This window comes from Arachis ipaensis, chromosome B07 (genome assembly GCF_000816755.2).
Source record: "Arachis ipaensis cultivar K30076 chromosome B07, Araip1.1, whole genome shotgun sequence".
Classification (NCBI taxonomy): domain Eukaryota; kingdom Viridiplantae; phylum Streptophyta; class Magnoliopsida; order Fabales; family Fabaceae; genus Arachis; species Arachis ipaensis.
In genome coordinates, this window is record NC_029791.2 from 57,989,127 (window position 1) to 58,000,480 (window position 11,354).

The 11,354-nt window shown below is 33.8% G+C and overlaps 2 protein-coding genes across 3 annotated transcripts; one reads left to right on the forward strand and one right to left on the reverse strand.

Annotated features, from left to right (window-relative positions):
• On the forward strand, nt 250–7,197 carry LOC107609218 (random slug protein 5). Of its 2 annotated transcripts, XM_016311090.2 has the most exons (7): nt 250–498; nt 740–838; nt 2,325–2,439; nt 2,580–2,756; nt 3,078–3,176; nt 3,547–3,789; nt 6,294–7,197. In XM_016311090.2, the coding sequence occupies exons 3-7, from the start codon at nt 2,365–2,367 to the stop codon at nt 6,714–6,716; spliced, it is 1,017 nt and encodes a 338-aa protein (XP_016166576.1). In that variant the 5' UTR covers nt 250–498; nt 740–838; nt 2,325–2,364; the 3' UTR covers nt 6,717–7,197. The 2 variants fall into 2 exon arrangements, with proteins under 2 accessions (XP_016166576.1, XP_020961562.1); XM_021105903.1 differs by lacking the exon at nt 740–838.
• On the reverse strand, nt 8,397–9,691 carry LOC107607324 (olee1-like protein). The gene is made up of 2 exons (XM_016309292.1): nt 9,571–9,691; nt 8,397–8,728 (listed from the first exon to the last, which is right to left on the reverse strand). The coding sequence occupies exons 1-2, from the start codon at nt 9,689–9,691 to the stop codon at nt 8,397–8,399; spliced, it is 453 nt and encodes a 150-aa protein (XP_016164778.1).

Here is an 11,354-nt window from a genome sequence, read left to right on the forward strand (position 1 = left end):
TTGAAGAATGACTCAAATTTAGTCCGAAAATCACCGTAAAAATAACAAACTTCAAAAAGAAGAGTCTTTGGCTCTATTAAAAAAAAGTTATTTTATTAATTTTAGTCAATTTTAAATTTATTATTACTATTCTACTATTCTAGTATTGTTATTTAATTTCTAAAAAAGTTGGAATAATATTAATGCTTTAATATTTATATAATTCATTTGTGCAGTCAGTCTCCACAAATGCATACAGTTCTAAACAATAAAATACAAGAATAAATCGGAATCAGAATCAGAATCAGCATCACTTTCTCCAAAAATCCACCTGCTCTTTTATTCTTTTTATATTTAATTTTTAGTTTTTAATTATCTGCTCAACTGTACCATCTCAATTCTCAAAAGCCAAAAGCTCCCTTAATCAGTCATCACAAGTCACAACAGAGAGAGAGGGAAAACGGAAGAGTTGTTGACTTCTCTCTCTCTCTCGCCAAAAACCAAACCTTTCGGAATCAGGTAAACCATTGATCTCTTCGCTTCTATTCTATTCTTGGTCGTTTGTTTTCTCCTGATTTTCATAGTTTTTTTCTTTTTATATTTATTTTATTTTATTTTGCTATATGTTTGACTCCGTTCTTCTTTTAGTCCTTATTATTACCATTTATTTATTTATATTATATTATTATGTAACGTGGTACTCTGCGAAGCAGGAAAAATATCATTTTTAATTTCGTATTTTTCAATCTTTGTTTTAAAGGTAATTTTTGGCAACAATCATAGTGGATCGTATAATTTGTGAATAACTGAAAGCTGTTGGTGTTTTTCGTTTTTGAAAAGCACAATTGCAGAAGCTGAGGTAAGATCCTTTCTATGAAGACCTTTCTTGAGCTTTTGTGTGGATAATTTTAATTTGTGTTAGATTTAGGAGCTTCTGATTATGAATTAGGATGAAATATGAAGTTTAGTGTTAGTTATGTAAAGGTCATACTATTCAGCAAAAAATTTATTCAGTGGTCAATGTATGTTAGGGCAAGGGTGTATTAGCAGTTCACAATCCTCACTTACCCCCTCAATTGCAGTTTTCTAAATTCCTGTTAATTAAATGTGAATAAAAAAAAAAGGAAAAGCGGGGGGGCTGTTACTAATATTGAAGACTTGTAGATTAGCTATGAAGGGCTTATTATAAGCCTTCTCTTTTGTTTGAGTTTGGTGACCAACTATGTTTATGCTAGAATATCGTGGCAGTCCATGGATGCTCCCACCTAATGTGGCATGAATACAAAATGATTTGGGGAAAATTAGATAGTTGCAACTCAATTAAGCAGTTGGGAGTGTGAATAAACAAAGTTTTCCAATAGTAAGCCCTTATGTGATCTACATTTTCAAATGATAAAGTTTTAATCTCACTTTTCTGAGTTCTGGGGTCTTCTAAATTCGAATGGTCCTATTTGCTTTAAGTTGCACATGGTGTGCTTCCTAGTTGAAGGTAAAACAAATGTGAATTGCAAATGAGCTGTTAAGCTTAAAAAACTATTTAGAATTAATATTCATTTCGTATCCTTCTGTACTCTCATTCGATTGGTTCTAAATAAATATTTGTATCTATAACCCATTTCATCTGTCTATGGGCTTAAGGAAATCTCTGATTTTCGCACTTTCAAATAGCAACTCTTCATTATGGGAGTGTTTGGTATGGGGCTAAAGTAGGGGTGAAGATTTTATTCGTAATACTTGCCCACCACGGTGATAATGTGTGTTAAAGCATTCTCTTTATTATAATGTTAGGTTTTGTTATGCCTTCTAGCAGGGATGGAATGAGTAAAGTTGGTCTACTGGCTGCATGCATCCTATATCTCTTATATATTAACAAATTTTCAGTCGAAAGGCTTTAGCTTTGAGGTTTTAGTCTCTTGTCCCCCCATAACCCCCCAAACAAACTACTTCAATGTAGTTCTGCCTGGCTTAAGTTTCATATGGATTAGAAATTGTATTTTAAACTTTACAATTGACCAACACTCCAATTTTTTCAACTAACAAAACAGTAAGAGTGAGTATGAATGAAATCTCACTGACCCTTCAAAGTTTTTTCTCCCAGATCTTTTTACATAGTTTAGTGAATGGCATAATATAGTTGATATTAGTTACTCATATTTACAACTTGTAACTATATACGTCATGAATGTAGTATCCATGAGAAAAAAAAATTATTTACAGATTTTAGACTGCATAAATGACGAGCTATTGGATTCAATGTATCATAGTGACATAGTGCATAGCATTTTGTTTTACTTTAGATGATATGAGTAATTACGTAGATGTATTGGTATTGTCTTCTCTTGCAGAACTCGCTATTTTCTTTCTGAGCGTCTCTAAACTGACACCATGAGTGTGGATTTAAAGAAAACTACCTCTAATGGCCATGAGAAAATGTTAAGCTTAGAAGAGCAGCAGTCCCTGGTATGTCCTGTACTTGTGAATTCTTGGTTTGAACCCATCCTGTCGATTTTTTCGATACTTTGTATTTGACAATATGAAGCTGCAATCTTTGCAAGAAAGAAAACATGTTTTCTAGCTCATAATGATTTGCTTCTTTCTAGATAATGGAGGTCAGAAGGTTGATTGGACCACTGTCTGGTAAGGCATCTCTTTATTGTTCTGATGCATCCATTGCAAGGCATTTGAGGGCACGGAATTGGAATGTCAAGAAGGCGGTTAAAATGTTGAAACAGACACTAAAATGGAGAGCAGAATACAAACCAGAAGAGATCCGATGGGTGAGTGATTGCATATTTGTGCCCTTTTCTTGCTGTTCTCTTGGTCACTCTTGTCTCTTAGGAGGAGTTAACTGTAGGACTGCGTAAACTTTAAAGATGCTCAGTCAGATCCAGTGGCCGTGTTTAACCATATCTGATCCTGCTTGAACTACCACCAATTTAATATCATGTAGTTCCTAGACTGAGTTAATGGATTCAGGATCCATCTAGTTATCTACTTCACCTGGAATTTTTGTGATCTGGGAATGTTTGATCAAATTATTGAACACTGATATTATCTTCTGCCAAAATTTTAGTTGAAGTGCACTTCTGTTAATGCAGGAAGATGTTGCTCAGGAAGCGGATACTGGAAAGATCTACAGAACAGATTACGTTGACAAGCATGGGAGAACAGTCCTTGTCATGAGACCTAGCCGCCAGGTATCTTTCGAAAATATGTTATGATATGTAGTATGTCTATTCAAGTCAGATTTTTTGGGGGTGTTCTTGGAATAAGTGAAGCCGACCCCACTTAGTGGGACAAGGCTTTGTTGTTGTTGTTGTTGTTCTTGGAATAAGTGAAATCTGAAGGATGAGAATGTGGGGTGATTTTAAGCATACCCTGTGTCCACTGTCCAGCTACCTAGCCAGGTTCAGTTTCTATCATTTTGACACACTTTCTTACTCCTTGATTTGACATCAGGCAAGATTTAGTAGATATACCTGCACAAATGGTTGAAATCTGATTTGTTGCTGATGTTGTAGAAGAATGTTATTCATGATTTCCAATTTGTTCTTCCTTGGAGTGCAGAACTCGAAGTCGATAAAAGGACAGGTTAAATATTTGGTATACTGCATGGAGAATGCTATTCTAAATCTTCCACCACATCAGGAACAGATGGTCTGGCTAATTGACTTCCAGGGTTTCAATTTGTCACATATATCAGTCAGGGTGACCCGTGAAACTGCACATATATTGCAAGATCAGTATCCTGAACGTCTGGGTCTTGCAATACTGTACAATCCACCTAAGTTCTTTGAACCATTCTTCACGGTAATTAAGCTTTTTCCTGTTCTCAAATTTCATCCCTTTGATATCTTAACACAATTGCATGCTGTTGTGAGGCTGACTATTTTAGATTCTGTTAGAGTGAGGTCAAAGTTGAATTGCATTCTTAGTTAGTAAGCTTTATGATATGCATCTAAGCCGCATGAAATGATATTTGGGATCAGGTCCAAGTTTTTCATTTTTCCTTTTTTTTTTATATTATTATTTTCCTAGCGCACATGTCAATGCTATGATTAACAAAAGTACCTATTTAATTTGAGTAAATCTCCAGTTTGGTCCTTGAAATATTTTCTTTCTAAAACTTAATTCTTAGTCTAGCAGTCAAAGACAGAAAGAGAAAGGAAACGTAAGAACGTGTAAGTTATTAAAAGAAATTAAAGTATATAACAATAAAATCTTATACCTGGTAGGGTTTGCTACATAAGTCAAACAACATTATTCTTTCCTGTATCATGTTTGTAGTAAAAGCTCATTTATGTTAAATCTTTGTTGACCACCTTATTCAGAGTTCTTAGGCTCTGTCTGGATTCCGTCCCAGACGGAAATATGGAGACAAACAAAATATGGAGATTCATGTTTGGATGTAGAGATGACAAAATTAATCATAATATTTTCTGTCTCTGGGACAGATTTTAATCAAAATTTCTGTCTAGTCTATGAGCTAGGATAGTGAGATGGATTCTAGGGACATAAAATAAATTTTTTATTCCAAAACTATCCCCATTAAATTTTTCATAATCCAATTATACTCTTTAAATTTTTCAAACCATCTTCCTAGAACTACACTCCCAAGCTTTCCCTTTTACTACAAATTGCACTACTGCCGCTGCCACCACCACTGCCGCTGCCACCACCACTGCCGCGGCTGTTGCTGCCACTGCCACAACCACAAACACTACCGCCACCACTTTCTTCCTCAACAAAATCAGATTTGAAATGAAGTACTGCAAATCTGGATCATGAAGAGCAAATAGCAATGGACCGTGCCTCCGATTTTGTCGTAGCAGCTACTTATCTCTTGCCTCTGCCTTTGTCACTGTGCTCTACAAATCACTTTTCTCTTGATCTCTCTGTCCCCTGCGCCACCTTGAGATCCCATGGTCGCAACCCGTGTTCACTCTGCCTCCTTCTTCCACCTCTTCTTCTCTTGATCCTCTCTCAATCTCACTGTCCCTTCCTCTACCTCTCTCTCTCTCTCTCTCTCTCTCAAGAACGCATGAGGATGGTAATCAAAAAAGAAAGAAGTGGAATGGCTCCCAAAATATTCAGAGTTTTCAATATCTTATCAATGGCTTCTCTTACATTGCCAGGCATGAGCAGTTTTGTTGCAACGGGATATTTCTTAGCAAAATTTTGCTCAATTTTATATGTCCTACTGTCGCCAACTATCGATTTCAAAAAAAAAAAAAAAGTTTAGCTTTTGGTATGGGTGATGTTTATGGGTTTACCAGTTTGTCTCAGAATGAAATCCAAACAGAACCTTAGGTCTCTCAGTCTCCCTCTACCTTTAATGATTGGTCAATCTTACATTTAATCTACCTTCCTTATTGGATGTTTTGCTAGTCCTTTTCCCACATGTCCAAACCACCTAAGACAAGATTCTATTATGCCCTCAATAATAGGCGCAACTCCGACTTTCTCTATCATGTTTTCGTTCTTTATTATGTTCATTTGCGTATGGTCACTCATCAATTTAAGCATCTTCACTTTGAGCGCAGAAAACTTATATTCCTGTTCACTTTTTACTGCCCAACACGCTATTCCATGTATGTTGCATTTTAAAGGTACTTGTTGCAAATGATGTCTGAAGCACTCCACCACTATGACAAACTCACTTGAATCCTATAATTTACATCATCCTTTTTTTTCTTCTTTGTCTTTTTTCTCTTGCTTCTCTTCATCTCCCTTACGAGTTTGTCTCTTTGTGATTTCCACAACTTGGTATATCTCGTTTTTGTAAATAAGGATCAAGGTGCTTCTTTTCTTAGATCTTCAAATCTAATTTAAAAGCTTCGTTAGCTGACTAACACCTTTTCCTCTTAAATCTTTCCAAACTTCAATCGGTATATTGTTCAAACCCGTTGATCTACCATTCTTCATCCATTTTAGGGCTCTTGATTTCAAAACCTTGAATTCTTGAATAATAATTGTAGTTTGGGTTCTCCTTCCCCGTGTAGCCAATTCGAGCACGAAAGAATTTCATGTGCCCTGTATTGAATAATTTGTGAAAGTAATTCTTTCATCTTAGTATAAATGAGCTAAATGTAGAAAAACTCTCATCTTAGCCATGATGTTATTTGATTTACATAGCTGAGCCACCTAGAGTGGGATAAGGTTTTGTTATTATATGCTGTTGTTTTTCATGTTGTTAGTCTGTGGTACTTAAAAGATCAAATGCATATGTAGTTCTCAAAAGGCTTTCCTTACCTGTTGATAATTCTACCGTTACCCTTCACCATTTTATGGTTATGTATAATTTGTTGCTGCAGATGGTAAAGCCCCTATTGGAGCCTAAGACTTACAATAAAGTGAAGTTTGTTTACGCTGATGATAACAATACCAAGAAGATCATGGAGGATTTATTTGATTTGGACCAACTTGAATCTGCATTTGGCGGGAAGAATGACACAGGGTTTGACATAAACAGGTATGCGGAGAGGATGAAAGAGGACGACAAGAAGATTCCCTCTTTCTGGACAGGGGAGAACTCTCTGTCATCAGTTCCAGTTGCTCCTCCATCGTTAGATTCAATTAAGTTAGATTCTGATTCTGACCCATCTGACAACGAGAAGAGAGAATCTTCCCCTGACTTAGACCCTGACCCTAGAATGGACACCGAGATCGTTAACCATAATGATGATAATGTCTTGGTTAATCAAGAGTATGGAAACGCCAGAGTCGATACGCATTAAAATGACAAATTAAGCAACACAGCACCTTTTTCCTGAAGTGCTGTTCAACTGTAATTAGCAGATGCTATAACATGCTAGTTTAAAACTGAAAATCACACCATCTTGGGACGATTTTTTTCTGTCTTTTACCCCAACTTTATGTTGGATTTTGATGACAACTGATTATACCCTTTGAGATGCTTGATTGTGCACCTAGCAGGCCTTTGGTATCCTGTGATTGATACTAGTTCTGTTTTCAGGTCCATCTATTTTCTGGTATATTGCACCGGATTTTCACCACCTATTTCCGAATAAAATGACAGCACTGTAGTATATAGTGAATACAATAAAATGTCCATTTACTATAAAATAATGTATGTTATCTCAGACACTAGAACTGAGCTAGTAGCGAGAAATTTGGAACTCATCTTCAGTAGCTTATTTCTTTTGCCACAAGGGAGGAACATTTATCATTGTTATTATCATTATGTTATTTCTTTTATTTTTTATTTTTTCTTTTATTTTTTTTTTTAAATGAAGCAAAGAGTGTATTTACATTTCATTATTTGATAAGCTATGGATATGTTTTATTGAATTCCAATTGGGGTTACATTCAACAACTATAAAAACAAAGACTTATCCTATTAGGTGGAGTTAGTTACATAGAGACGCCATCCTACATCTCTATAGTGAGATTGACCACTCTAATTTATTAATTTTGTTGTTGACTAATTTAGTACTTGTACTCAATTCATTTCTTTTAGTACACCTTAAAAGTATATACTTTTTTCCTTAGTCAAATTTTCAGGTATTACACTTTTTGAATTATTCCTACCAAGATGCAATTTGAGGTTTAATTACACTTGTTAGCTAAGACTATGCTGTGTTTGTGTGAATTTCCTCTTCTAATTTATGCCAAATCCTAATATAAGCATTCTCTAGATTCTTATCTATAAATAAATTTGATTCAATATTTGCATTCTTTTACAAATTTGGTAACTAAATGATCACACAACACAAGATTGAATAATATAACTAGTAATTGCATATCATCTAGATAAATATAGAACTCGATATTATTATATATACAACTTTGTACCTTCCACCAATACATGATCAAAATTTCATTATGATGATGGCAACACAAAGTTTAAGACACTAACACACACATTTTTTTTGGCGACTAACTAACACGTAATTTTATATGCTAAGACGACGCATTAAACATTTCAACAAAGAAAAACCAAAAGGATTACCCAAATGCAAGAATATTTAAAACTAAAAATAAAAAAATCCTAAAAGGTAAAGTACACTTTGTCTCAATAACTAAAATTTTTTGAATTAAGCCCTTACGTTTTTGTTAATAAGTTTAATAGAACGGTAAAATTGAAACTCTTTAAAAATGTTAGGATAAAATTGAAATAATTTAACATGAAAAATGTTATGCGCACCACTTTTATGTATACTTCTCTTATACACTTTAATTTTGGTAGTAAAAATAATTGAAAAAAAATATAAAATATTTGTCTTCTGTACCATAAAAAAATATATACAAGAGAGGTGTACATAAAAGGTGGTACAAATTTTATTTCTGGTTTGAACATTAGTACTAAGTTTAAAAACTTTGAAAAAAAATGGTTAGACAGAGGAAAACAAAAGTGCACTTTACCTACTAAAAAACAGAGTAGCTTTTCCCTGAAACTAATTCTTAGAACCGAATTTGTAGTACTTCCTTAGAATATCGGCACAACCCGACAAAGCTTCATTCTTCATGAAACCCAAGTTGTTAACAAACCTATCATTGGTGGCAATGCCATTGAAACGGTTGAGTATGACACGAGATTGGTCACGACCTAACGCAGGTTCTTTGCAATCATCTTGTGAACTGCTTAAAAGCTTCACATCACAAACTTGGTTTTCAAAATCTGCGTCGACATTTATTGTATATGCTCCTGATGAATCAGTTTGGCTTTGTTTGCTGAAAACAATGTCATTTGTGATCCTGTCCTTGCATTGTAAAATAACCTCCGCACCTACGAAGGATCATTTGATTGCAATATAACACATGTTACCAACTATAAATGATAACAATTCATATAATTGGAGATATATATAGTAGTTTATGATTTCTTAATTAGATCTCTACTGCTTCAAAATTTAAAATCTGATTTTCTAGAAAAATCTTATTAAAAATTATTCTTCTATAAATACATGAACTAAACTTTTATCTACAGTTTTTCTAGGAAATCAATAATAAGTCATTATAGGGAGAGAAACTGAGAAAGAAAGATTCAAAAGAACATGTGTGAAACAACGTGTATATATATATATAAATAAATTTCATGCACTTAAGATCGAGTTTTCTTACGAACAATACTTTTAAAGGGTAGTATTAATAAATTGTAAATTTTTACAAATTTAGAGTAGAAATTTATAGCTGCCAATTGCCACATTTTGTGCGCGTTTAGTGGGCATAAAATTAGTGTACCCAAGTTCAAATTAAAACTATCATTTTTTTACATAAAAGATTTCAGCACCTCTAATTCTAATCATAAAAGATGTAAATTAATTCGATAGTCATTAAAGATTTTGAATTATTTTGAAAAAGTTCCACAAAACGTTCAACAAAACGACTTAACAAATTAGGATAATTTTGTTGAACTAACTCGATCTTTGATAGGTATCGAGTTAGTTTATATTTTTTAAGGTGAAAATGTTTTATTGTTAAAAACCATAATATACTCGCATTTAATAAGGACAACAATATTGCATAAAATAACGAAAAATATCAAAAGACAGTACTTTTTTTATATTATACTTTACCAAACAGATATGATATGAATATGATAAAGTGGTGTTAGATATGGATTATTACCAGCAATGTATGTGGTGGCAAGGCTCTCAAAACTAAAACGGCAAGGGTCACAATAAACTCGACCCTTCACAGAGAAAGGGTTGTTATTATTTATGCGTATGAAGCGTATTCCTGAAACCATTGCTGGAAGAATAATGCACAAAAGCAAAAGAAATTGCACTTTAAGGCCCATCTTCAAACTAAAAACGTTATAAGGTTTTCTGCTTTGGTTTGTTGTGTATGGAGATCGACTGGAGAGGAAATTAAAATTGTAATAAAGCAAAAGTGTATGTAGAATAAGTAGTGAGTGTGAGTGTGAAGAGTGTTTATAAATTGGATGAGGAATCGTGTAAAACGTAAGTGCTTGAAGTGTGTGTTTATTTGCAACACTAGCTTGTTCTCTTTTGTAGTAGTTGTTTCCATGAAACTAAACGTGAGTAAAAATTGGCGCGTCATATGGTTATAGTCAACTGAGTAATGCATGAAAAATTCTTGCATATATTTAGGACAATGAGAATCTTTCAAAGTTCTAATTTATACTAATTTATTTTATTAGTTTTACAAAGTATTTATATTATCTAAATTCGATTTTTGAACAAAATTGTTTACAAGTTCTAACTTTAATTTGTTTCAGAGATTTATCTTCAGATGCTATTAGGGAATTAATTTTATACTGCATGATTTTTTTTACTTCCTAGTTTATATCTCGTTGCAAAATATGGTGTAACTCATCTAGTGGTTGAAACCAGTCCTCAAACTCAGCTGCACCATGAGTTTCATGCCTCGCCAACTAATCTGCAACCATGTTGGCCTCCCTCTGAACCAAATTGAACCTCACATTCCATCGTTGCCTCTGCTTCAGATAAAAATATCAAGCTCTGCATGTTCATCTGGTAGTTTCCAGAGGTTTACCAAGAAGAACAACACCTCGGATGCATCTGTTTCACACTCAACCATCTCCATCTCTAACTTGAAAGCCATCTTCAAAACTTGCCAAATTGCCAATTCTGATCGGATGACGTTGATCCCGGAACTAAACCCGCAACCAACCTCCACTGCAGTCTCGAAGGAGAGCTCGAAACCCTGCTTTTCCGGTTGCCACAAGAACGGTTCCCTCATAATTCAATTTGATACAGTTATCTCCATGTTTTTGTAGCAATGCTTAAGACACCATGCTGGTAGCAAAGATGTCCGACAACCTTGATATCTTCCACCATCAACCTGGCTTGAAACGCTATTTCTGAGGTAGAGCTGCTAGCATTATTAAAAAGTCAACCATTTCTATATAACACAGAATTCCCTCTGCTCCCACCAGCTTGAAACCATTGTTAGAATTCTTTTCTGTTTTTGCTACCATTTATTAATATAGAAATTAATTTGGGTGGTATTATAATTATTAAAAAAAATTTATTAGTTAATTGCATTGGATGAAGAGAGCATAACTAATCATAAAATTTGAATCTCAATTTTAATTATCATAACCGTGTTCAAAAATTAAGAGTTTCAAATTCAAGAAGAATTGGTTATGGCAGAAGTACGTAAATTACTGATTTATAACTAACATGTAATATCAGAGTAAAAATTATTTTTGTCTGACAATTCTAAAATTTAATCACTATGTTATTTTGATCAATTGTGTTTGAAAGAAAAATGCATCGTATGAATTTTGGAATTAACGATAATTTCTATAAATTTATAGAATAAAAAAAAAATCATGGAAACTAAAATTAACACACCATGAGAATAGAGAATAATATTAATGGATAATACTTCCTAATAGAATCTTCCAATTCGTGCAACAATTA